This window comes from Carlito syrichta, unplaced genomic scaffold (genome assembly GCF_000164805.1).
Source record: "Carlito syrichta isolate Samal-C Ts95f unplaced genomic scaffold, Tarsius_syrichta-2.0.1 Scaffold302075, whole genome shotgun sequence".
NCBI lineage: Eukaryota > Metazoa > Chordata > Mammalia > Primates > Tarsiidae > Carlito > Carlito syrichta.
The window spans coordinates 177,977-205,675 of NW_007246171.1; the positions used below are offsets into that span (position 1 = coordinate 177,977).

Below are 27,699 nucleotides of genomic sequence, written 5' to 3' on the forward strand. Positions count from 1 at the left end.
ACAAGAGTGCCTGAACGATGCATATTTGTATACCTAACCCTTAACTGTACCCCACAATTTTAAAATAAAAAACATGTTAAAAAAATATAAATAAATAAAAGTAACAGGTGCTTTGAAAATTCACAAAGGCAGAAAGAACATTCCACCACCCAGAGTCACTCACTTGGTGCTCCGGTGAGAACCCTCAGTGGCGCCATATGCAACTTGTGCATTCACTGTATTTTACTAATTGAGTTCACACTATCCACATGGTTGCACAACTACATTTTCCATCCAAGGACAGCCTGGGGATTTGGGGGTGGAGCCCTGGAGACAGACCGCCAGGGAGAGAATCTGGGTCCCTTGCGGATGTGGTTACCAGCTGTGTGGCCTTGAGAAGCTACCCAGTGTACTGAGCTCTTTTCTTCCGTCCAAAGGAGATGAAAGTAATAATGCAAAATGCAAGGAGAGTTAAGGATTAAATTGTATCTTAAATATGTATAAGCAGAGTGCCTGGTGCTCAACAGAAGAAAACCATGGTTATTAATATTTAAAGATCCTCACCTATCCTCCTAGACAGTGTTTTTGATGGTTTCCTGAGGTACTTGGTTATGCAGACATACCACACCTTTCTTAGCTCATCTTCCCTGTTGAACGTTTACCATTGCTAAATACTCACTTGCATAAAGTATGCTGGCAACCGTTGCAAACAAGTATTTATAAATAACTATTTCTTTCCAGCAGATTCCTAGAAAGGAACTTGTTGGGTCAAAGGCTATGCACAGTGTAAGTTTTTGATACATGTTGCTGGACCATTCTCCAGGTAGCATGTAATATTCCCAGAAGCAAGAAAACGATTTTATCAATGACAGCAAAAAATATGAAACAACCTGACTGTCTAAACTAAATAAACAGATTAAATGTGATATCCACTGATTGGAATATTATACAAGAATTTATAAACATGTTTGCAAGTCCTACATCAAAGCATAAAAAACTCTTATGTTAAGCGAAAGGACAAGAGAAAATAGTACAAAGGGTGACCCCCCCAAAACCCGAAATTGCCTTTTGGAGGGCGGGCCCTTTGTATGACAGGCCTCCCCTGCTAGGTGAGTGTACTGGGAACCCATCAGCATCTGTGTACCAGCTAGTATCGTTGGGAGGGTCTTCGGTTTCAGTGAATTTTTTTTGAGATTATTTCAACTAATTTGCCCATTCCATGATGGATGATTTACAAATGCATCCACCCACACCACACTGAGTGTTCAGCAGTATTTGACCCAAGACAGCATGACCCTCGTGCCTCACCCTCCCTATTCACCCAATCTCACCCTGAGCAACTTTTTTTTGATTGCCCCGGTGAAAAAAGTCCTCAGAAAGAAACGTTTTGCAAATGTGGAAGAGGTGAAACAAAAAACAGCAAAAGCACTAAAAGGCATCCATACTGACAAATTTAAAAACTGTTCTGAGCAGCGGGAAAAGCTTCTTGATGGATGTTTTTCATCTAACGAAGAGTGCTTTGAAAGTAACTGAGGAACCGGGCTCCGTGGCTCAGCCTGTAATCCCATGCCTTGGGAGGCTGAGGTGAGTGAATTGTCTGAATCCGTGGGTTCGAGGCCCGCCTGGGCAACTTGGTGAGACCTCATCTCTACAATAAATCAAAAAAACTAGCTGGGTGTGGTAGCGCACGCCTGTAGTTCCAGCTACTTGGAAGGTTGAGGCGGAAGGATCACCAGAGCCCAGCAGGTCAAGGCTGCGGTGGCCGGGAGCGGCCACTGCACTCCAGTCTAGGCGACAGAGTGAGACTCCAACTCAGAAAAAATAGAAAGTGACTGAGGTTTAAACATGTAAGAATAAATACACCATTTTTTAAATAAATTCCATTTTGAGGGCTTTCCCCCACATATGCTTACTGGAATTATACATTTTTAAAATCCGATCCATATAACCAACCACCCCCTCAGAAATAGAAAGATTGAGTAGTAGTGTTATAGATACATTTTTTTCTCTCACCATTTCTTTTCTAAATTGCATTTAAAGAGCATAAACAATGTTTATCACAAAAGAAAAACAACTTCCCTGGAAAAGTATGATTTGTCCCTGTATTTGAGGGCTGTTATTGAAGCTTAGTCTCTTGTTGCAAGTAGGTCTTTAAATAAGCACTCACAGTAATGAAACCCACGTTTCAATATGCTGGCTGAAAAATTTCGGATTCAAAGTCACCTTCTTGAGCCTCATCAATACATTCAAAGACTGTAGAGACTGGAGATGTCTACCGGTGTTGTTCTGTCTGTTGTTGGAATCAGCGACAGAAGCAGCCAGCCACCATGTCCCCCAGGAAATTAATCCACAAGACTCTGCAGCTCACGGCTGCGCACAGCCTCCCAGGCAGAGACCACGAGGCCATCCAGGGACAGACCCTCACTGTCCAGTCACCTTCATGGGCTTCTGGGCTCTGGGCCCCTCGGGCTGTACCAGCTTGAGCTGACAGGCTGGTTCACTGTGACCTCTGAGCCTCAGTTATCTTATATAGAAAGTGAATCAATGAATCCCCTAACCACCTTATAGGATCATTGCAAATTCCAGTGCAGTACACCTTGTAAAATTTAGTGCTCAGGACAGGTAGGCCCTAAATTAAAGTTAGCCATTCTTATCAGCCTCGAGTTCACTCACTGTTTGTAAAGACAAGAACCCTAAGGCCTGGGAAGATGTGGCTTGCAGTCTAGTGGGAAGGACCCCGAATTTGTAGTCAGGAGAAATGGATTGTAACAGGGTTGAAGCACTTACTCTTCCAGGCCTAGGGCGAGATACATAATCCTTAAAGCAGTGCTATCTAATAGAAAGATAGTAGGAGCCAAAAATGTCATTTTGGATTTTCTGGAAGCCACGTTACAAGAATTAGAAAGAAATAGGGGAACTTAATGTTAATAACATATTTTATTTAACTCAATAGATCCAATATTCCCATTGTGACACAAACTCAATATGAAAATTACTAATGAAGTGGTGTATGTATTTTTCTGTTCTAAATCTTTGAAATTCAGAGTACATTCTACACCGATAGCACATTTTCATTTGGAGGTGAAATTTTCACCTGAAACACTTGATCTGTATTTTATAAAACGTACAGCTGAAAATTAGACTCACACACTGAAGCCATCCCCAACATATTTTCACAGTAACTGGATCAAGTGTCAGCACTTATACGTAAATCAATTAAGAGTAAGTAAAATAACACATTCAGGCAGGAGCAGTGACTCAAGCCTGTAATCCCAGCACTTTGGGAGGTCAAGGCAAGAAGATTGCCTGAGTCCGCCGGTTTAAGACCAGCTTGGACAATATGGTGACACCTTATCTCTACAATAAAAAAAAAATCAAAAAATTAGCCGTGCCTGTAGTTCTGGCTAATTGGAAGGCTGAGATGGAAGGATCACCGAAATCCAGCAGGTTGAGGCTGGGGTGGCGGTAAGCATGCCACTTCCCTCCGGCCTGGGCGACAGAAAGAGACCCCAATTCAAAAAAACAAAACAACACAAAACAAAATATTCAGATTCCTCAGTGGCATCAGCCACACGTCAACAAGAGGCTAATGGCCACCATTGTCAGATACCAGCTACATCCAGGGATAGCCTCTGTCTCACTGGGTTGTTGTGAGACTGGTTTGTATGAGGGAGATCCATAAACCTTAAAATGCTGTCCGGATCATTGACTCCTCCTCCCAAGGTCACCCAGCTAATGCGAGAGGACTCAGGGGCCAGAACCCGACCAGTGAAATTTCCACATGTGGTCATTCTAAGTTTCAACAAAACTCATCTTAAGCCTGGCTTTCTGTGTCTTTTAAGCTGTTGGGCACAGTAAGAAATACATTTCACATCACAACACAGGACACATCACCCGTGTGTGTGTGTGTGTGTGTGTGTGTGTGTGTGCGTGTGTGCGCGTATATGTGTACAAATAGCTCCACAGCCATCATTATTTTCCAAAGGAAAGCTACAGAGAGATTTTACAATTTCATTCCGTCTCTTCCTCCTGCTGGTCTCCTTCTCCTCCTTTTTACTCAATGCTAGTCGTGACCCTCTAAATTGATTTCATGGCCCACAAATGGGTTACAAACCACAATTTGGAAAACACTGATCTTAAGAGGCTAGACTTCCAGGCATTTAAAGAATGGATTTGTTTTGTGTTGCAAATAATAACTCTCCTGTAGCCATCAGTCAGTCCACGAGGAAAAACATCCTCCCCTGTGTAAACGAGAAAAGTAGGACACCATTTCAGATGAGATACGAGGAAACGTCAGCGACCTGCTTTTCTGTTCCATCATGTTTCTCTAGTCATTCAGCAAATGTTTACTGAGGGAGCCCGGTGCCTGGCATTGTGCTGCGCACTGGTCAACTGTCCCAAGACACATGCAATCCCTGTGCTAACAGCATACTAGCTACATAACCACAGCTTCCCTCTCCGCAGCAACTGAGCCACCCCAGGATCTTGGGGGTTTTGCTTTGGGTTTCCCACAACAAGAACACCAGAAACAGGCATTTCAGCACCTCGGAGTGACCACACCATTAGAGACTCAACTCTTATAAACTTTCTATTCCATGCGATCATGCTTCTTACTTCATGGTCACAGGACGACTGCCACACCTCCAGGCATGACGCTTATGTCCCAGGCAAGAAGAGAGAAAAGAAGTAGAAAGGGCAAATTACCTCCCAAATCTCCAGTGCATAGGGCTGCCAGACAAAACATAGGCTGCCAAATTAAATGTGAGTTTCAGGGGAACAGCGTTTTTTAGTATAAGCATGTCCCATGCAATATTTGAGACATGTTTGTACTAAAAAATTGTTCATTGTTTATCTGAAGTTCACACTGAACTGGGTTCTACTTGTCTGTAACTGCCAGAACTCTAGCACACGTCACTCCTGTTTGCAAGGAAAGCTGGTTTTCTGTTGTTTTAAATTAGAGCCTCACTTTGTTGCCTAGGCTGGAGTGTAGTGGCACAATCACAACTCACTGAAGCCTCAACCTCCTGGGCTCAGGTGCTCCTCCCGTCTCAGCCTCTCAAGGAGCTGGGACTGCAGGTGTGCACCATCACACCAGCTAACTTTTAAAATTTTTTGTAGAGACAAAATCTCACTATGTTGCCCAGGTTGGTCTTGAACTGCCGGGCTCAAGTGATCCTCTCACCTCAGCTTCCCAAAGTGCTGGGATGACAGGCATGAGCTACCATGCCCGGCCCATTTTTTAAAAACTTCCAATCTCTAGCCGGGCTTGGTGACTCAGCCTGTTATCCTGTGCCTTTGGGAGGCTGAGGTGAGTGGATTGCCTGAGCCCATGGGTTTGAGACCCGCCTGGGCAACTTGGTGAGACCTAATCTCTACAATAAATCAAAAAATCAGCCAGGCATGGTAGCACACACCTGTAGTTCCAGCTACTTGAAAGGCTGAGGCGTAAGGATCGCCACAGCCCAGCAGGTCAATGCTGCGGTGGCCGGGAGTGGCCACTGCACTCCAGTCTGGGCGATAGAGTGAGACTCCAACTCAAAAAAAAACCAAAAAACAAAAAACTTCCAATCTCAATAAAAGAAGACAGCAAGCAAACAGGAGGCTGGTCAGGGTGTTGAATGAGCCAACCTGTGACATCTACCATGGTTCGCTCCCCTCTGGCCTTTCTTGTAGATTGTAACGAGGAACTTGGATTCTAATCTATGTTCCATGGGAAGCAACGCATGCGTTTAAGGGAAGAATGAACTGAACGCTGTTTGAGACAATGGCTCTGACTGCTGTGTGCCGGGTGTCTGGCAGGGGATGGGGTGGGCATGTAGTGGGAAGACTAGTGAGAAGAAGCCTGGATCATTCTAGAACCTTTGAGAACTCGGCCTGGTCACCTGGTCGTGCAGATGCCGCTCCTTCCTGCGTGTGCATGTCCTTTGGGAAACAAAGAGGGACACGCGGGTGTCTCTGGGTGCCCGGGCAGCTCTCCCACCATTGCCTGCAAGTGATGTGCAATGGTGCCCCCCAACCTCTGGCTGCGTGTCTTGGCTGGCCACGTCCGCCCACGTCACCTGCTTCCTCTCCAGCCGGCGCTGTCTGGGATCCTCGGCTCATGGAACTTCAGAGCTTATGATGATGAGGCCGGGATCCTGTGAGACTCCTGCAAGGAAACGGGCAAAAAATTGCTTTATAAAATATTTAACTTAAAATGAAATCAATGAAATGCACAGAAAAAGTAATGAAACCTGCTACCTCTTAGCAGAAATTTAAGAAGTAGCATGGAAGATGTGTATGCCCCGACATCTGGGACTGAAAGCCGAAAATCGAACAGCCAGGTTCCAGAGCTCAGGGTCAGGTGGGCGAGGGAGCTCGAGTCTACACTGCTCCCCGCACTGGGCTTGGCTCCAGGGAGGCTCTCAGTTTCCCGACTCCCTCCCGCCCTCCTCCTCCAGCCTTAGATTTTCTCGCTCCTTCCTCCTTCCTCATCTCTCGTGGAATTAAATCAATTGTTTGGCTTTCATTTGGTTCCCTCTCCCTCTCCTCAGATCAAGTGCTTTCTATTTTCCGTGAGGATCGCTGAAATGAGCTCTTAGGGGAAAAAAGGCTCCTCAGCACTTTGGCTTCTGTTTCCTTCTATTTATTTGCTGTGCTTTTATTATCTTTTTTTGCTGACACCCCAGGACGCACAGGCAGTAGGTAGAGATTATTGGCTTTGCCCCTTTTCCCTAAATGAAATCTGTTGATTTAAAAAATATGTATCTACATGTCTCCTCTAAAGGAGATTTATTCTTCTTAACAGGGTCAAAAAGCTACAAGGGGATATGGAATAACCTCATCCCGCATATACACACAGACATAGGTAGCTATGTCTATATATCCATGCATGGTGTGTCTGTGTGCATCCAGCAGTTGAGATAGACATACACACACAAACACACACACACACACACACACACACACACACACACACACACTCTCAAATGCAGCAAGTCCCCTACATGTGAACCTCCAAATGGCCAACTTTCAAAGATGCGAACATGTGTTTGCATGTCCAGTCATGCACGTCAGTTCACGGATCTGTTGTACATTGTCATGTGCATGCAAGGCAAAGTACTGCAAGATTAAAAACATCTTCTTTATTTATTTTGTGTGTGTGTTTGCATTCTATGTGTTATTTGTGCAAAAAGCATTCTAAGCCTATTACAGTACAGTGCTGTGGAGTTAACTTAGGACAAATTGGACTTATGAACACACTCTTTGAAGGGAACTTGTTTGTATGTAGGGGACTTCCTGTATACATGTTCTGTATGCACACACACATTTTACTTCTAGGGAACTTTTGCCTCGGTGACCTTGGACCTGAGAGTTGTTTTGCGTTTTTACTTTGCAGCAGTCCACTGAGTGTGCAAATGTACCACTACGTCTAGGCCACAGATGAACTCATGACATTAAAATTAGTAACACTATCAAGAAAATCAACTCCCTCTACCTTCCATGAAGGAATGAATACACTTGGTTTTTCTAATCATGTGATTTCAAAAACAGATGCCATTTTTCTTCCAAGCGTCCCCAGGTGAAGGTTCAGAGAAGCAGGGCCTGGTGGAACTTGGTAGAGTCAATTCTAGGCACTAGACATCAAGCAGAGGGAGATGGGGGATGTGACTAGGGGCTGGATCCCACACACTCAGCTGCCTGTCTCGGAAGCCTGGCCTACCTACCCTGGACCGGGTGCTCTCCTCTGCGAGGTGAAGAGCTTGGACCAGATGGTATCCCAGAGCCTGTAGCTCTTGGAAGGTCTGTATTTCTGTTATCCTACAAGTAGGCAAGGCAGACCCACAAGGACAAGCCCACCCACTCCTTCCCCCAAATTTCCACATTCTTACCTAAAACCTAAAGTGTGAGTTCAGACAACATGGGATAGCAGGATTCAATTTGACAAACAAACTGTAACAGGACTTGCTGTTCAGTGGCCCCTGTTTGCATTGGCCAGCACTTGAGACTACATGAACAGAGGAGTTCCTCAAGTCCCGCTCAGCACCCTGGAAACCTAAGCCCCAGGAGTGATTTCGAGAGGAGGACCATCTCTCTGGGTCTCACCTGCCCAGGCCTTAGGCCATGACCTTGGGACAGTCAGACGGGAGGGCTTGAGGCCAGGGACTGGGCTGACTCTGGAGTCCTGAGCGTGCAGAGGAAGGAGAGTGACACTCGGAGTCACCTGCGGGTCAACCGCAGAGCCTGTGGCTGGAGAAATCTTCATGGATTTCCATCACGGGCAGGCAGGTCCCCAGCATCCTATGGGCAGGGGGTCTCAAGGCCTGCGTCTCCTCCCAGACCCACCACCAATGTGAGTGTGACCTTGGGTCAGTCCGGAGCCTCTGTGCTTCTTGGTATTCTCCCCAGGATGACAAGCAGTCTAGCTACGTGACAGTCATGTTCATTTCTAGCGACGACATTCTCAAAGTCAGATATGGAATGGAGCATTTTTAAGTCTCCTCAGGTAGAGAGATGAGCGCAGTTGCTCAGAGGAGCCTTTCCAGAAGCGTTACTGCCACGGGGAGCTTAGGGCTCAACGGGAGGACAGGTTGAAAGTCAGACGAGCAGAACAGGCTTGAGGGAGGATGCAGAGGCAGATGGAGATGCAGGCATAGATGGAGATGCAGGTAAATATAGATATGAATAGAGAGAAAGATAGAGATAGAAAGAGGGAGAGAGATAGGGAGATGAAAAGTGATAGAGATGGAAATAGAGACAGAGATATAGAGAGGGATAAAGATAGAGATAGAGCTGGGGGGATGGAGAGAGAGTAAGAGGGAGATGGAGATAAATAAGGATATGATATTTCCACTTCTTTTTTTATGTTCTTTTTTCCTTTCTTGCTTTCTGCAAATGGTCTCCGCAGCAGACATGGATTAGAGGAAAGTGTCCAAAGCATGTTCCATAGCCCCTCAAGCACAATGAAAGAGTTCTGCACCCAAATTTAAAACAAAACAAAACAAAAGCCAAAGCCTATAGCAATGAGTCCTATGGAGGGTGGGCTGTTTGGTTTCCTCCTCTTGCCTCCCATAACCTGTTCCCACCAGATCACCAAGCCTCTGTTCCTTTCTGCACCGCCTGAAAATTCCAGCCAACTGGTCCTTCTCTGAGTCTTATATTTTGTGTGGTCCTGTGCATTTGTACACACATAAATGTGTGTTTCTTTTCTCCTGTAAAAAAAAAGAAAGAAAGAAAGAAAAAAGAGAAAGATCGATATAAAAAGCTGACCCCAGAAAAAACAAAATAAATCAAGTAATAGAAGTTAACTTGAAAGATAAATCTCTTAAGAAAAATTCAAAATTGAGACTAAGGGATAATTAAATTATCAGGGAAATAATAAAACAAAATGTGTCAGAGACGACAGAGACATGTGTTTTCTGAATGAAAGAGCCCAACAAAAGCCATGGATAAATGTTACACAGATCCATACTTAGATGCCTTTCAAATTGCCATGGACATATATTTATATAGATTAATACCTAGATACATTGAACTGACACTTTAGAACCTTAAGGTTAAAGAAAAATCCTAAAAGCTTCCAGAGAGAGAGAGAGAGAAACAGATCAGTTTCAAAGAAATTACAAATAAACCAGCATCAGACATTTTCTCAGTAACACTGACACTAGAAAATACTGAAGCTAGGCCTTCAAAATTTTTAAGTTAAAATTTCTAATCTGGAAACCATAGCCAGAAAAACTATCAGCCAAATATAAAGACTGAATTAAAATATTTGAGATATTTAAAGATTGACAAGACATTTTCCCCCAGAAAAGGTTTCCAAGCATAGCAGGACCTACATGTAAATCCCAGTGAAAAGACATTCCAGGATAAGAGCTGTGCTGGAGGCTCAGACAGGACCTGGTGCAAACTGAGAGAGGAAGTTAGTGTCTTCAAGAAGAAAGAGCAATTTTTCCGGGAGTCTAGAGAAGTGTTAGTGATATGCAAATTTAAAATAAGTAAAAGAGCCGGGCACGGTGGCTCATACCTGTCATCCTAGCATTTTGGGAGGCAGAGGCGTGGGAATTGCCTGAGCCTAGGGGTTCGAGACCAGCCTGGGCAACTTGACCAGACCTCATCTCCACAATAAATCAAAAAATTAGCTGGCCATGGTGGCACATGCCTGTGGTTCCAGCTACTTGGAAAGCTGAGGCAAAAGGATCGCCTCGCAACAGAATGAGACTCCTGTTTGAAAGGAAAGAAGGAAGGAAGGAAGGAAGGAAGGAAGGAAGGAAGGAAGGAAGGAAGGAAGGAAGGAAGGAAGGAAGACAGAAAAAAATTCCTGGAAAAAAGAACTGTACAAGAAAGTCTTGAATCTGTGGGAGCAAGGGATATCTTCCCCTTTGCCTACCCTCTCAAGTTTCTCTGAAAATCAATCCACAAAAGGCAGGCTAATTGGATAAAAGGTATATAAATGCATTACTGTGTACAGGGAGGAAAAAATCACAGAGTATCAATACAGGTGATGGGAGGGAAGGAACAGGTGGCTTGGCTGGCTGAGGTGGTCTTATAAGTAAATGCAGTCTCACAGGTAGCAGCTCTCAGAGAGAACAGAGGACACATCAGGCAAGGGTAGATTTTCCATGGATGCCGCTTTCCCCTGCAGAAGACACCTTTGCAGGGTCACTTCTGTTTGCTGGCCCTCTGAACAGCCATCTCAAAATATGTGAAATAAATGTATTTTGGGGGTGAAATAGTTTTATTTCCTTCATCTCTACTTTGAGACTTTTTAAAGTTTCACTTGTTAAAAGCCAAGTGGGTAGCTTTGGAGAGACTTGGGTGAAAGATTATTGGAAACAGATAAAGGAGTGGGAAAACAAACTTAGATAAGCATAGAAGAGTGATTTTTTGTTTCTTTTTGAGTTGGAGTCTTACTCTTGTCACCCAATCTGGTTGCAGGGGCACGCTCTCAGCCACTGCAGTCTCGACCTGCTGGGCTCAGGCAATTCTTCCACCTCAGCCTTCCAAGTAGCTGGTACTACAGATGCACGCCACCACACCCAGCTAGTTTTGTGATTTATTGTAGAGACGAGGTCTCACCAAGTTGCCCAGGCTGATCTCAAACCCCTGGGCTCAGGCAATTCTCTCAACTCGGCCTGCCAAAGTACTGGGATGATAGACTGAGCCACTGCCAGAAGAGTGAATTTAAATATATCATGACATATCTTTTTGCATCCATCTCTTGGTCCTGAGAATAGATCAATTCAGGGATCGTGTCCCATTCCAGGAGGTGGTGGTGTAGATCTGGGCCAGGCCTCTGTGTACAATGCAGTAATATCGATCTTAAATAAGAAGTGTTTCCATGGAAACAAAAGAAAAAGGCTAATGTTCGGAATAGTCTGTAAACTAGTTTTTCTGGAGTCTCTGAAGCATCTTCGGATTTTAATGTCGATCTGACAGGTTTTTCTGGCTTGTAGTCTGAATCTGGAGTTTAAGTGAATTCTCTAAGCAGTGTACACATTAATAGGCATGAAGACTGTGTGTATAAGTTGCTGGGTTGATTTTTCCTGAAGTTTGTTTAAGTTGTCTAGCTTGAGTTTAATTCCTAGAGATTTCAAGTCAGAACACTGGAGGAAAAATTTGTAGACATTATTCTGGAGACTTGTAGCCAGGAGAGAATTCAGGGTTCAGTCTAAACTTGGGAAAATAATAAAAACTCAAAAACAATGAACGAGACTAGAATCTGATTATAGGTGTACTGTACTTTTTTTTTGAAACATTATTTTTTTCTCTCTCTAGTTTCCCATTTCTAATCAAGAAAAATCATAACTGGACCAATTTATTTGCAAAATAAATTTTGGTTTAATTATACTTGGCCTGATTGTTTATATGAAGTGTAGCAAGAATAGTGATTGGTCACATACATTCTTAAAATTAGCTTTGTTGGAATGTTTCTACAAGGAATTCCAGATTAGATTTTTAAAAGCCTCTAGACTATGAGACCAAGCCAAAGACTTGCCATTAAACTGTACTTGTGATACCTGTATAAATTAGGTGAATTTTTCTACTCTTGAGGTCCCAGAATACCTTAAGGTTTCTGAGCCTGTCAGAAAGTGACATACATTACTTAAAAATAGGTCAGGAACTTTGTAAAGAAACTGTGTAGACAAGGTAGCAGGTCAGTCTTTTATGAAGGGCTTTTTATAGGCTATATAAAGTCAATCTCAACTCCTTAAAGCAGTCTGATTTATGCCATTGCAGTCAAAGCCTTGGTAAAATCACCAGTGTCTCCAATTTTGTCCTGTTACAAAAGAAAACAGATTCTTATTGGACGTATGTAAATAATCATATTGCATAAATTAAGAATACTCACAAATAGTTTCTAAAATCTGGAAAAATATTAGGCAGAGACAAAGGTAAATGTTTTGATTTGGCTCTCAAAACTACACTTTATCCAATTGTCATAAGCTATAGGTAGCTAAAAAGTAAAAAGGTGTTCTCGATGCTAGAAAATCAAACATAAACATAATCAATGTTTCAAAGAAAAAAATTCACTAATAAATTATTTCAGGTCTTTGGAGTTCAGTCTCATGTGATTAAATCTTTTTCCACTTGATGTTGTGTTAGAAATCCTTATGAACATACCAGCTTTTTAACGTCAGAGTCCTGGATGACTTTTACCTAGTCCAATGGTTCAATCTCCAGAGTCATCAGTATTCAAGAGTACTCTATGAATACTTTCTCTAGAGTTCCTTCTGTGAAGTTCTTGAAGAAGCGGAAAATGTTGGACTCCAGCTGATTATAAAGTGTTTTATGAGAATGATCAAAGTAAAACAATTATTGTCTGTGGATAATAAAGATTTAGGATAGCCATGGTTAAAGTCACCATTGACAAGGAAATGTGGTTATTTTTGTGGTATATGACAATTTAACATAATAATCATAATTATTAATGATAACATATAGCAAGTTATTACTCAATTGATATATTATTGATAACATTACCAAGTTTTAATTTGCCTTGTATTCAAATATAAAGCAAATTCAAATGTGCTATGATTTTAACAAGTGACAACGTGAGAGAGAGAGAGAAAGTATTTGACCCTGATGCTAGCAACATTCTCCTTGGAGTAGGGTGTATTACTGGACATTTAGAGAAGATTGTAAATATAACCCTTATTCACTGTCTCGAATGCATATATAGTCATTAGTGTAAAAGATCTGTTTAATGATTTTCAACATGAAGTGTCAACCTGTAAACAAAACACAAAAAAAAATCATCATTTTTACACAACCCTGACAAGGTCAAGAAAAAGTACAGCTGGCCTGGGAGGTGGGTGAGGAAGAAGAAAAGGACCAGGAGGAGCACCCTCACCTTAGAGCCAGCAGAGCCAAGGGACACTGTCTGAAACTGCTGGAACAAGTAATAAATGTGTCGTGCAAAGTTTAAAAGGCAAGCAGTAAAAAATACAAGGGGGGGAGCTAAGAAACCAAGAAGATTGGAAAAATGAAGAATTAGAAGAGCGAAAGAGTGTCATCTTCCTTATCGTGCTATCAATATGAAAAGTCTAAAGTGGCACCCACAAATAACACCATAATCATAACATTTGGAATTATGACAGCAGCCACCTGAAGACAGTACATCCTTAAAAAGCTTCCACCTGGTATATGGGACTTGGTCGGGTAAAGCAGGACTCAGATAGTTGTTTTACTTCTTTTTAAAATTGTGATAAGCTTAGTTTGTACGATTTGGTTCCTTGTCGTGGGTATACATTACTTTGATTTGGGGATTCTTGAGTACCCGTCACAGGGAAAGTGTCTTGTGACCCACCAGATACTTAGCGGAGGCACCAGCCTTACCGCAGGCACCCCTGCAGAATCAGGTGATGCCACACAGGGCCCTTCCCAAGGACGCGTTTGCTAAGTTGGGAGAGAGGAAGGACAGGGCAGAAAATCGCAATTTGCTTTTCAACAGGAACGTTCACGGCATATTTGGCCAATTGATTGAAACTGTTGGTCTGTCACCCTCAGAGAGGTGAATGATGAGGAGAGTTTAGGACTTGGGGGCTTGGAGACTTGACTTGGTTCCCTTAGATGAGGAATATTCTAAGCAGGCAGATAGAATTACTGACAGCTTGGAGCTGTAAGAATCCTTAGAGAGACTCTATCCAACCCTTTCACTTTAGAAACAACGGAAGCTTGGTAGTAGCAGAACTGGGGCTCAGATCCAGTCCTTCTTATTCCAAGTTTAGTGCTAGATCAAAGGAATTCCAGGCTAAGACACCCCTTGATGCCAGACACCGACACTTATCACATGCCTACCACGGACAGGCACTGCACTGCCCACTCGATCTTATTTAATCTCATCTTCATAGCAGTCATATGAAGCAGGCTTTGCCTGTGCTAAATCTGAGCAAACTAAGATTTAAGGATTCCAAGGCCTTTAATTGGACAGACATGAAAGAGTCTGTGCAACCTCTGGGCTCATGACCCCTGACTCTGACCCTTAGCTTGAGCCCTGCTGGCTGTGACGAGGGCACACATTCCTCATCTGGGGAGCAGAGGCAAAACCAATGACCATTTCATATTTGATCAGCAGCACGATCCCCTAATAAGGGAAACATGGACCTGGCACCTCAGAAGCAGAGCGCTTTGATCTGCTTCTCCAGTTTCTTACAACCACGCGGGGAAGGCCTGTGCGCTGCTGGCCTGCCCTTCTTAATTAGAAAGGACCCTGGGAAGCTTTGCCCAGCCCCAAGCCATCCTGAGCAAGATAAACAGGAAGTGGAAGAGAGGGGAGGAGAGAGAGATTCTCACTGACTTTAAAAGATTTATACCGACAATTTCCCAAGGAGCTTGTGAGATATATTTTCCACTCTTTTTGGTGGTGGGAAGCAGCTGATAGAGAGATAGCGCTCAAGCCTAGAGTTCCGTTGAGAGTGAAAACACTTTAAGCTCAGTCTCTTATTGATAGTCCAGTTGCAGAAAATAAAATTCATGCGACCATCAACTCACATATTGGAACTGGAAAAGCAATCTGTCTTCCAGTCAGCTGGGATGGAGTCCCAGGAGTGGGCTGCTGAATACGGGAACAGGGGAGGAGCGGAAACACGGGACGCGCCCCGGGCCCCGCACCCCGACTCCCCTGGCTTGTCTTTGAGGCTCCCGTGAGTGTGCACACGTGCCTCGCTGCCATCTTTCTCAGGAGAAGAAGGGAGCCCCCTCCAGTGCCCACATGCATCCCTGCAATCGCTCAGAAAGCTTCCGGCTTGAAAACATCAGTGAAAGGCCTCGGACCAGGACACAGTCACAGCGCCCTTATGTGTAAGTGATCAGGACCCAGAACTTACTTCTCTCAGACCACACCCCCAGAGAGTCTGCAGCTAGCTCTGCCCAGAGGTACTTCCAGGACCCAGCCTGCTCTGGAAAGACACCCACTGACCTCACAGGGGCCCCAGGCCCATCCAGCACGCCACCTTGGCTTTTAGCCGCAGCATCCTCCACGTTTTGGGCTTGCACTTGGTTCCTTCCCTGCCCTAGGGTAGACTGGTGGTGCAGGATGGGTTGGGTCACCAAGGCCCCCTCCTCCCCCACACACTGCACCCATCTCCTGGAGCACCTCTCCGATGGGGCCCCACTCCTGCTCCAAGGACCTGGTGCCACTGCCCATGGAGCAAAGCTGGACCCCTTCAGCCAGGGATACAGTGCCCTTCAGCCTGGTCCCACCTCCTGCCGCCTGTCCCTCCCCTGTCCCCACCGTTCCACACATCCCACTCTGCCTTTATGTCTTACTCTTCTACTTTGCCCATATCTTTGTTTTTTCTCCCATAAGATGAGACTCAGAGATCTTCTATATGGACCTTCCCACCTGGACCTTGTGTCCCCTTCTGGGGCCTCCAAAGGGCTTCACCTGGCTTTGTACCTAGCAGAGGGTGCAAAGCCAAAATACACAGCCAGTGTGATACATCCCTTCACCCTTACTGGACCTGGAGTTCCTTAAAGGCCACACCTGTGTGTGTGTCTCCAGGATAAATTCAGGACTTGGATACTTGCTCAAGAAGGGCCTCCACTGGAATTTGAAAGCAGGAAGGAGCAAGCGCAGAGGGGGTGAACACGGCTTTGGCCCAGCGCCCACCTGCCCTATTCTCCCTTCCTGCCCCTCTGACTTACTGAGCCCTAGATGCCCTGATCGTATATCAGGCCAAGGGACATGGTAGACTCCTTAGAAAGATGCAAGGGACAGAGAACGGCTGAGGAGTCCAGAGACTGGAGTCCGGCCTTGACTTTCAAGCAGAGACTTCGGACATGTCATTTCTCCATCTGGGTCCCAGCCTGCTTCTGTGGGAGAGCCGGGGATGGTGTTAGATGACTTTCCCAATTCTGAGTCTCTGATTCGAATCCTTTCCTGTCCTCTGCCTGTAACAAGAACATGTCCTCCCCTGCTGGATGGGGTCACAGCATGGATTTTTTCCTGGGGCTGTGGTGCACTTTCTAGATGCCCGCGTGCCACACTGCAGCTCCCCCAAAAGCACAGAGGGCTCTGTTCCTCGCTCCCCCTTGCCCGGACCAGTTCACACATAGCCCTGCGCTCCCCGCATCCCAATTTTATGTCGCTTATGCCTGCATTCTGAATGTTGCAAATCTTTGCTTCCTGGCACGACACCATCTCCAGGGGAGAATCTGTGCTTCCACTGGGAATCCCTCTCTCCCTGTGTCTTCCTGCATCGTGGACGACTGGGTGATTTGCTTCTTTGTCAAGTGGGGTGTCAGCAGAGGGAGGGCCTTCCAAAGTGAATGAAATGCAATATGCTGGAAATGGGATTTTACCAGCAGAGCTTGGGCAGAGAGGGAAAGACATAATGTCATGGCTCTGCATGGGCCGGAGTGGCTCAGGAAGACGGAGCGCTCAATAGTTAGCTCCACCGGGGATGTTGGGGGCTTGCTGGGACAGGTTTCTGCCGCAGGGGGAGCGACACCAAAGGCCCCACAGTCAAATGCAGAAGTGCAGCGAGTAAATGCATGCTCCAGGGTACCTGGAACTGTGAAACGGGCTGTGCTTTCAGCAGATGGGAGCCCGTGGGTGAAGGTTTCTGTGGGTCATTTGGTCTTTGCCATTGAGTCAGGGCTGGCCTGCCCCGGGGAATCTCCCACAAGCGGGCACCGGGAGGTTTGTCGGGCTTTCTTTGCGGAGACTGGCTGCATTCTTGCGTGGCTCCTGGGGTCCAGGGCTGAAACGGATCTTCAGCAGTGACCAAGTTCAGCCACCCATTCTCCCAATTGGTGGAGGAGGAAACTGAAACCCAGGGAAGGCCATGCTTTTCTCAAGACCACTCAGCTGGGAAGTGAGGGGGCAAGGATCCTTCAATATCGGTATTTTTATTCCTGTTCTACAGACAAGAACCCTAAAGTTCAAGGACACAAGGCGAGGAGTCAGGGGAGCCTGAGGGCAGGACCTTGGACTACCTGAATTTTTTTCTTTTTTCTTTTTGAATCGGAGTCTCACTCTGTCACCCAGGTTGGAGTTCCATGGCATGCTCATGGCCACCACAGCCTTGATCTGCTGGACTCAGGCGATCCTTCCGCCCCAACCTTCCAAGGAGCTGGAACCACAGGCATGTGCCACCATGTCCGGCTGATTTTTTGATTTATTGAAGAGACGAGGTCTTGCCGAGTATCCCAGGCTGGGTTTGAACTCCTGAACTCAGGCAATTCTCTCGCCTCTGCCTCCCAAAATGCTGGGATGGTAGGTGTGAGCCACTGTGCCCGGCATCCTGCCTGATTAAAGTCCACGTCTTCAACTGCCATCCACCTGCATTGGGCTACATCATAATGGGAAAGCTAGGGGAGAAGGAAGGGGACTGGGAGTTCAGAGGCAAGAACGGGCCCACCCAGTACCCCCGATGTGGACGCTGCTGGCCCCTGTGTCCTGCCACTCAGTGGCCGCATCTCTGCTGGCCACATCTGCAGACTTACCCTCCCTCATCTCTTGCAGGCGCCTTCCTCCTGCTCAACACCTCGGCGGACTCCAAGCACACCATCCTGAGCCCCTGGATGCGCAGCAGCAGTGAGCGCTGTACCCTGGCCGTGTCGGTGCACCGGCACCCGCAACCCTCAGGGAAGTACGCTGCCCAGCTGCTACCCCACAATGAAGCTGGCCGTGAGATCCTGCTGACGCCCACGCCGGGGAAGCATGGGTAAGTCCCTCCCACGTCCAGAATGACCACAGGCAGGGGCTTGGCTTTTGGCTGCTCCTCCAGAGTCCATTGACCCCCTGGAGGGTGTCTCAGGTGGGTCCTGTGGACCGTCCTGGCTGGTGGTCCTTCCAGGGGCCTCAAGGCCAGCTGACAGAGTGAGAGTTTATGAGTAGGTGTTAAAGATGTTCATTGCCCAAAGCTCATTTGGAGCCAAGAAGAAAACAGCCCAAGGGGGGTTCAAAGACCAAAATGGATGTGACTTAATATGCAGGAAACTGGAATTTGCCAGCAGAACCTGGGCATGAAGGGAAAGCACAAAGCACTGTGGCTATTCCAGCAGGGCCTGAGGGGGCTTGCGACCCCAAGGCAGAGTCTGGCGGGGTAGTGCATGGCATCCACTCCGTGGAGGCTGGAACAGAGCATTGTCCTGGACCCGCCGATGCAGCTTTGAGGTCCTCAGAGCTTTCTGGAGACACTCACTTGCTCTCTCAGTGACCCTCCAGGCCTCTACAAGCAGGGACATTGGAAAGCAAACTCGCACTAGGGTGTCTCTACGCCTGTCCTCCCATATTAAGTGTAAACACCATCCTGCAAGGGCTCCAGGTCTGCTTAATCCATCCACAAGGGGAGAAGTCCTTCTCTGGGATGCATTTGCGGGAGAAAGGTACCCAGTGTCTACATGTGTTTGGACCTGCTTCCTTCTGGGAAACTGTCTTCTCAGAGGCTGTGTGGCCTCCTCAGTGACTTCTTGGATGTATCCTCCCTTCCTTCCCCCTCCACCACTAGGCTGTCTGTACTTAGTTGTGCTTGAAAGAATGCCAAGCTGTGCAGTTCTCACAGGGGTGAGACCTTGGCGTCAGGAGGGATACTCCCGTCATTCCTAAACATATGTCTGTCTTCTGCCTCTCAAGGGGCTGTTTGGGTCTCTGCCACCAAAGCCCCTTGCTTTTCCTCCAGTTATGGAGTGGTGGTGTCCAGGCTGTTCCCCGTGGGAGACCAGCTGTCCTCAGGCGCCAAGCCTCCCTCCAATTCAGCCTCCCCATCCGGCACACAGCCAGATGGGAGGGCCTGTCCTCAGACAGGCTGTGCACCATCCTGCAGGCATCTGCCCAGCCTCGGAGCTGCTGCTTCCACCTCAGGCTCTCAACTCTCCTTCCCTCCTGGCCCGGCAGAGCCCGGGAGTGCTGCTTGGGCTGCTGAGCCCAAGAGTGTGAGAGGAAGGGGCCAAAGGGGCCGAGGGCATGGCACCTCCCATGTGGCAGTGTGCGTTTCCTGCAGGGCACAGTCAGGACAAGAGCTCCCCGGTGTGACCAGCCACAGGGCGTGCTCATAACTACCTGTGAAGGCCCATTTACCAGATGAGAAGTGGAGGCAGAGAAAGACAGGAACCAGACTCTGGGTCTCTCTTCTCCTGGTTCATGCTCTTTCCAGGAAACCCAAAGCTTCTCAGCAGGAGCATGAGGAGAGGACTGAGAGGCAGAAGGGGAAGGCAAAGGAAGCTTGCCATAAAGATTTGGGTTCTTTGGTCCCCTGAGACAGAGGAGTCCGGGAACGCGAGGTCAGTGCCTCCAAGGCAGCTTCCCTCAGTGTGGTGGACAAGGGCTGTGGGAAGGTCACAGGCCTCTCCTTCAGGCTGCAATGGCCTCCATCTCCACTTCCACCCACTGGCCAGGGGTGATGCTCTGCCCTCCAGAAGGTGGGCACTGGGGCAGGAGGGAGGGAGCAGGACCCCACTGGGCGAATCCAGTGCCTTGCAGGCTTTGGTGGGGCAGCTCCTGCGTCTCCAGGGCCCGGGCTTCCAGCCTCCCTGTATAGAGATATTCTCCTGCAGCCCTGGTAGAGCCTGGAGGGGCTTAGTGATGAGCGAATATGTCTCCAGAGTTCAGTTAGAGGCACCTGGACCGGCCTCCCTGCCTCCACAAGGTCGCCACAGTGGGGCGGAAAGTGGCGGGGAAGGTTGTCAGCAGGCTGTCCACTCCCCGTGGGCTTCTCTCGGGGCACCCTGGTCAGCTGCACTGTGTGGGGCACTTGCTCAGCAGACCAGAGCACCGTGGGCATGTGTTTACCACTGGGCCAGGGCCTGTCAGCATGGGCACCACTCACATTCGTGCAGAACCATGCTCTCCGTGGGGTACTTATCATGTGTGGTGTCTTCGGCGTCCCAGCCCTCTGCCTAACTAGATGCCAGGTGCCCCCTTCCAGTTATGCCAATCAAAAATGCCTCTAGACATTACCAGATGCCCCCTGGGACAAAGGCACCCCCACTGAGAAATGTCGAATTAGAGCTCAGAGCCAGGTGGAACCATGGGGTACTAGGAGGAGAGGGCCCCACTACAGTACCATCACTGCTGGTCAGGGTGTCTCGAGTCTGTGCTTGTGTATCTGTGCCACTCGCTAGGGCAAGGCCCTGCAAGGCCGTCCCTGACCCTGACTGACTATAGCCATGGCTAGCATTTATTTAGCACTTTCTGGACCCTCCAACCTGGTCCTACTGTGTGCTTTACAGACATCTTTTACATTTAACAGTCACGGTCACAGCCACACGGTGGATTAGATTTTTATTATTACTGCCCATTTTACAGATGAGGAAACTCCATGGGTTCAAACAACCTGCCTAAGATTGTGGGCTACAGGGAAGGAGGGGTCTGACATGGCCAGCCTGACTTCAGACTATTCTTACCTGCTGCTGTAAGAGCTCACCAGGCCAAGGCAGTGCAGCAGAAGCGTCTTAATGCTGTGGATTGAAGTGCTGAATTTAAGTCCCAACTCACCATCCCATCAGGTGCTCAGCAAACAATCATGGACTGGGCGCTTCCTGTGTTAGGGCCCTAGCATGCCAGGTGCACTAAAGAACAACCCCGCCCACCAAGAGAGTTCCATGAACGAGCTCTATGGCATCAGACAAATCTCATCCCACTCAAGCCTCAGTTTCCCTACAAAGTGGGCTGATGGTGATGGTGCCAGCCACGCCCATGTGCTGTTGTGAGGTCACCGTGATAAAGGGTGAAGGGCTTTGCGCACTGAGTGTGATGCCCATGGAAGGGCCGATACTGAATATCCTTGTCTGCTCTGCTCCAAGCGGGGCCAACGGGGACTGAGATTAGGGGTCTCTACAGCCTCAGGAACCGTGCGTTTGAGATCCTAAGCCATCTGCCTCCCTGGCAGTTCCTTTCCATGAGAGAGATGGCATCAGTGACCGGTGCTCAGATCGGCAGGGGATGCGGTGACACCCTGGTGATGGTGCCCGTGATGACTGCGGAGGGGGCCGGCTTCCTTTCATAACATGAGATGGTAGCTTGGGAGCCGGGATTGGAGAGCAACATCAGGGCTTGTAGTCACAGGGGAGGAAGTTGTGATAATAACGTCGGCTGGGGAGAGCCTGACAGAGAGCAGTGGGCTGAGGAATGACACGTCAGACACGTCCCCTGGAAACCACCAAGCCGTGAGCACACAGCGATGGTCGTGTCAGGGGTGTGGGGGGAACAGCAGCCTGTGTGGAGGCCCTTGGGACCTTGGAGGCAGGAAAAGGCAGTCAGAGGTCACAGCAGCTGCCTGCTCCACCAGTCACCTGGAGAGCAGAGGCATGTGTGAGCTCTGATGAATCGTGGATGGTGGGTGCCACAGCTGCCCAGGCTGCCTGGCTTTGACCGGGCCTCGCCGGGGACAGACAGATGAGTGCCCAGCCTGCTCACCTGCCCAGCCAGGATGACCACAGAAGCAAGGCAGCAGGGAGATCAGGACTGTCCAGCAGCCCAGGCTCAAGGTCCACGGAGCCCAACAGGCATGGGATGTCTTAGCTAGAGATTAGTGGCCGCAGAGACCCCGTGGCCTGAATGAACAGGAGAGTGACTCGTTAAATGGTGAGTGGTGAAATGGTGTGAGGGAAATGGCTCACGCCTGCCTGCCGGCAATGGGTACTAGTCCATGCCAGATCCTTTTCAGCTCCCACGTTCATTTAACAACCACAGATCGAGAGACGGTCATGTCATAGGTGCTGAAGACGACAAAGTCATGGCTTTCAGGGATGGTCTAGTCCTGTGGGGAAGACACGAGTAAGACAGCTGTTTTAAAATGCTAACAGGCTGAGCTGCGGTCTCCAGTGGCAGAGCCCACCACACCCCACGCTGCCGTGCTGTAGAGACAGAGGGTGCCTCCCACCCACTGCACCGCACACTGCTGTGTCGTAGGGATGGAGGGGGCCTCCCACGCACCGCACCCCAGGCTGCCATGTTGCAAAGAGATCGATCTGCAATTCTGAAATTGGCTGTGGGACATTGGTGCCCTCCAGGACGCGGGAGCACAAGCCCGAGGCCGGCGACGTGCCGGGCTGCATGAGAGACTCTCGGGGCTCCCGCCCAGAAGCCCATCTCCAGTCCTTTCTCTCCAAGCACGCGGCTCCTCCTGCAGCCGCGGGTGTCTGGGGACTTTATTATGTGTGACCTGAACTGCACATTGTGCAGAGGGAGGAATTGGAGCCCGGGGGGATGGAGGTTGCCAATCATTTGAATTGCTGGTACTTGAAAAGATGGCTTAAATTTGAAGGATTCGGGGCTGCTCAGGCCTGAGCCAAGATAAGATGTCGGGGCATTTCAAGGTGCAAACAAGCCTCCTTTCCGAGCGAGGCGCAGAACTGAAATTCTCCTCGTGCAAAGCCTCCCGTCTCCTCAGGCCCTCAACCCCAGACTCCAGGATGCTTGGGCTCACTCTCCCTGGCCCCTGTCAGTTTCCTGGTGGGGAAGCTGGAGCCCAGGATGCAGCATATTGTGCCGAAGCTCTGACTTCAGGGTTCTGGAGCCCCAGGCCTGACTGCCATGTCTGCCCTCAGAGACCCCGGCCATCCCCTAGCTGCACAGCTGCACCAGCACATCGGGAAGCCTCTGACTCACTACCGTTAGGTTAAAACCCTGAAGCCCCTTGCTGGGGGCAGTGACTCAGGCCTGTCATCCCAGCACTTTGGGAGGTGGAGATGAGAGGATTGCCTGAGTCACGGGTTCGAGACCAGCCTGTGCAATTTGACAAGATCTTGTGTCTACAATAAAATCAAAAATTTAGCTGGGCATGGTGGCACACACCTGTAATTCCAGCTACTTGGAAGGCTGAGGTGGAAGGATCCCCTGAGCCCAGTAGGTCAAGGATGCAGTGGTCATGAGCATGCCACTGCACTCCAACCTGGATGATAGAGTGAGACTCTGACTCAAAAAAACAAAAGCAAAAGCAAAAAACCCACACCCCATCTCCCCAAGTCAAGAACAACCCATGTCAGTGCTAGGTCCCCTCCCTCTCCTGGCTGCCATGCTAATTTAAGGCTGTCAGTCCTGCCCTAGGACCCCAGCTTTCAAGTCAGGAACAGTCTACAGGAGACACGCCCAAGTCACTCTGCTCGGGAGATACTGGGTGGGAGGTATAAAACAGGTGCAGGAACGTGGGGACAGATGCCGACATCAGGACATCTGCCCACAGGCTCTGGGTGGGTTCTGTCGATGGGCGTCTCATCTCTAAGTCTTGCTCTGTCCAGACACTGGCCATCAGGGGTGCAGCTTCCGCCCAGATCTTGCCGCCAATTTGCAGCGTGGTCGTGAACAGCCAAACCCTTCCCAGTCTTGACTTCTTGCCTGCTGAAGAGGAGATTCTGCCACCCTCCGTGCCCTCCTTCAACCCAGCAATGCCAGATGCCACCCAGGACTCAGGGACCAGGGCCACAGTACATGATTCTCCCCACCCAGCCTCCTGCCCAGGACCCTGTCCATCTGGCAAAGAGGACCAGCTCTCCCTGTGGACCCTGCCGCCTTCCCTCACTAATGTGCAGAACCCAGAATGTCCTTGCAAATAGGCTGAGACAGGACAGGGCTCCTGTGGAAAGACACCTAGAGCCTTTGCTTCGGAAAGAACATGTGGCTGCCTTCTCAGGCTGTGCATTCAGGGTTGAGCCTCTGTGGGTCTAGGGCGGGTGGTGAGACTTGTCAGCTCAGGAAGTCAGAGCCTGTGGCATTTTGCATCCCAGGCTAGGGTCCTCTCCACATCCCGCCTGATGATAAACGGGACCAGGAATAAAAAAGGTGATCATTTGTTGAAATCAGTGCCCTCGAGTGGCAGTGTCACAATGATTTAATTTGAGGCTCGGTTTCTCTCACTTTCAAAGACACTCGCCGTGTCAGCGTCTCTCTTTTCCCCCTGGTCTGAATAACACACTAATAAATATACAATAAGGGCTTTAATGTCTGGGTGATTTACACTAAAAAGAGACAGCCATTCGGAGACTTGAAAGATGATTTTTAAGAGCCTTAAAACTCACACCCTGGCTTGTCAGGGGCAGATTTTCCTGGACACCTGGGAATAGTTGTATAGCTCAGCGTGCTCTGAGCACAGGTGGTCACAAGACTCAGGTCTATGTGTTTACCTGTTCTTGGAGAAAGCCCCTCACACACTGTACAAGCTTGGGCGAGTCTTGGTATCTCCGGGAGCTTCGGTGTGGAAAGACAGTCATCATCGTGCCACCTTGTAAGGTTGGCATGGCTTTAAATGAGGTGATTCGCAGAAGCAGGTGAAGATGGTGCCCACCTACGCCTCCTCAGCTCTCCCTCTGAGGGCCCAGGGTCCCCTTCTGCCAGGCTGCCAGGGCCATGGGGGAGCCAGGGTCAGAAATCTCACACCCCCTGTGTTCTCTAAGGGGGACCTCAAAGTACCAGTCCTACTCATTGTACTTGTGGACAATCCAGGGGAACACAGATCTCCTGGGCCCCTTTCTTTTCTTGTGTTATTTCCCCAAAAGGGCCTTGTAACTGAACTGTGGCATCACGCCTGGCTCTGAGGAGACTAAGAGCTGCTTTTTCTTGTCCAGTTAGTAAAAGCTCTTCTCAACAGGACTCCTCTGATAATTGGTCATCTAATTCTGGGCCCCATGCCTTAAGGATGGAATCTCTGGTTGTTCATAGTTTTATTCCCTGCAATGTCTATACAGTGCCTAGCACATAGTAGGTGTTCTATGATAAGTGGATAGCACCAGGTCAACTGGGGGTTTAATCACATCTCTTATCTCCTTTGAGTAGTAATAATAAAGCAGCTAGTGAAATGCTAGTTCTCTCTGGAGGAACCACCTACATTTCCACCCACTAACACAGCAAGTCTCAAATTTTGATGGTTCAAATCAGTGCCACACATTTGATAGAATGTATACAACTGGGTCCCATCTCAGGACCATCTGATTTTATTCATCATGGGGTGGGGCATGAACATACATATTTCTAGAAAGCTCCACAGGGTCAGGTATGCACCAAAAATTAAGAATCGTGGCTAACGTCTCAGCGTCAATTGGTTGATCACATAAGCAGGTAGCTTTATATAACCATTTACTAAGCACTACGAAGAAATTGAAAAATAAAACTCCAAGACTTGGGGTGGACTGTGTGCAAAGAGGAGAGTGGTTTGCTTCCACTTATGGGTAGACAGGATAGTGACAAGGTGTCCAACCTGGCCTAATATTACCTGTGCAGACCCCGAGCTGGGGCAGCTGGGGTGTATCCAAGGCTATGAGTGTGATATGCTCATGATACATCTGTTATTCTGTCTCCAGAAGGACTGTGGCATTCAAAGCCACAGGGGCCTGAGAAGAATTCGGAGGGGCTGGAGAGAAGCCAGATCTTTTAGAGTCAAAAGGAATCTCCATCTTATTTTTCCATTCTTCTATCCACCTATCCATACATCCTTCCCTCCATCCATCCATCCGACCATATGTTCCTCCTTCCATCCTCCCATTCATCTATCCATCCATCCATTTGTCTATATACCTTTCCATCTATCCAGCTATATATCCCCCATCTATCCATTCGTCCATCCTCCCATCCATCCATCCTTCCATTTGTCTATATATCTTTCTTTTTTTTTTGAGTTGGAGTCTCTGTCACCCAGACTGGAGTGCAGTGGCCACTCCCGGCCACCGCAGCCTTGACCTTCTGGGCTCCAGCGATCTTTCCACCTCAGCCTTCCAAGTAGCCGGAATTACAGGCGCGCGCTACCACGCCCGGCTGATTTTTTTATTTATTGCAGAGATGAGGTCTCGCTGCCCAGGCGGGTCTCGAACCCGTGGGCTCAGGCAATCCACTCACCTCAGCCTCCCAAAGGTGCAGGATTACAGGCTGAGCCACCTAGCCCGGCTTATATATCTTTCTGTACATCCAGCTATATATCCCCTATCCATCTTTCCATCCTCCCATCCATCCAGCCAGCAAGCCAACCAGCCCTATATCTCCCCGTCCATCCATTCACCATCCACCCATCCATCCATCCATCCATTCATCCATCTATATATCCACCCATCCATGTATTTATCCATTAATATATCCTCCTATCTGTTAATCCATTCATCCATCCATCCATCCATCCTTCCTTCCTTCTATTTATCTATATATCTTTCCATCTATCCAGTTATATATTCCCCATCCATCCATTCATCCATCCATCCATTCATCCATCCATCCATCCATTCATTCATCTATCCATCCATCCATTTATCCATCAATATATCCTATCTGTTAATTCATCTTTCCATTCATCTGTCCATTCATCCATCTATCAATTCGTCTCCATCCATCCTTCCAACCATTCACCCATTCATCCATGCATCCATCGATATATTCTATTAATCCATCTTTCCATTCATCCATCCGTCCATCCATCTATCCATTCATCCATCGATGCATTCATCCTTCCATTTGTCTATATATCTTTCCAGCTATATATCCCCATTCATTCATTCATCCAGCCAGCCAAAAAGCCAGCCAATCCTAGGTCTCCCCAGCCACCCATTCATCCATCCATCCTTCCATCCATCCATCCATCCATCCATCCATCCAACCATTCATCCATCTATCCTCCATCCATTTATCCATCAATATATCCCATCTATTATTCCATCTTTCCATTCGTCTATCTATCCATCCATCTATCCATTCACCCATCCATCCATCTATCCTTCCTTCCATTTGTCTGTATATCTTTCCATCTATCCAGCTATATATCCCCATCCATCCATCCATCCAACCATCCTCTTTGTGCTTCAAAATATCACGTGTTGACTCTCATCTAGGTCAGGTGAACAACCAAGTCACAGTCCTGTTTTCTTTCCTCAGGAAGCAGATACTAGATTGTTAATATTCATGGCAAATCTATGTGCAATACCTATTCAGCTTACCAGGTGTATCAGCATATGTCAGCTCATTTCATCTTTACTACCATCTGCACCACACATCTTCTCCTCCTTTGACAGATGAGTAAACTGCATCTCTGAGAGCTTCAGTGATTCTCCTGTCCTCGTGGCCAACACAAGGGAGCACAGATCTCCTGGGTCCCTTTCTTTTCTTTTGTTATTTCCCCAAAAGGGCCTTGCAATTGAACTGTGACATCACGCCTTGCTCTGAGGAGACTAAAAACTGTTTTTTTCTTGTCCTGTCTTCTCAACAATTGGTCATCTAATTCTGGGCCCCATGCCTTAAAAGATGGAGTCTCTGATTGTTCACAGTTTTATTCCCCGCAATGTCTAGCACAGTGCCTAGCACATAGTAGGTGTTCTATG

At 47.9% G+C, this 27,699-nt stretch overlaps 1 protein-coding gene across 1 annotated transcript in view; it reads left to right on the plus strand.

Annotated features, from left to right (window-relative positions):
• Positions 1–27,699, plus strand: part of ALK (ALK receptor tyrosine kinase) — a 430,033-nt gene that overhangs the window by 163,092 nt on the left and 239,242 nt on the right. The window contains exon 4 of the mRNA XM_008056000.1: positions 17,930–18,131. Coding sequence (XP_008054191.1) covers positions 17,930–18,131 — 202 coding nt within the window. The remainder of the gene's footprint in view (positions 1–17,929; positions 18,132–27,699) is intronic.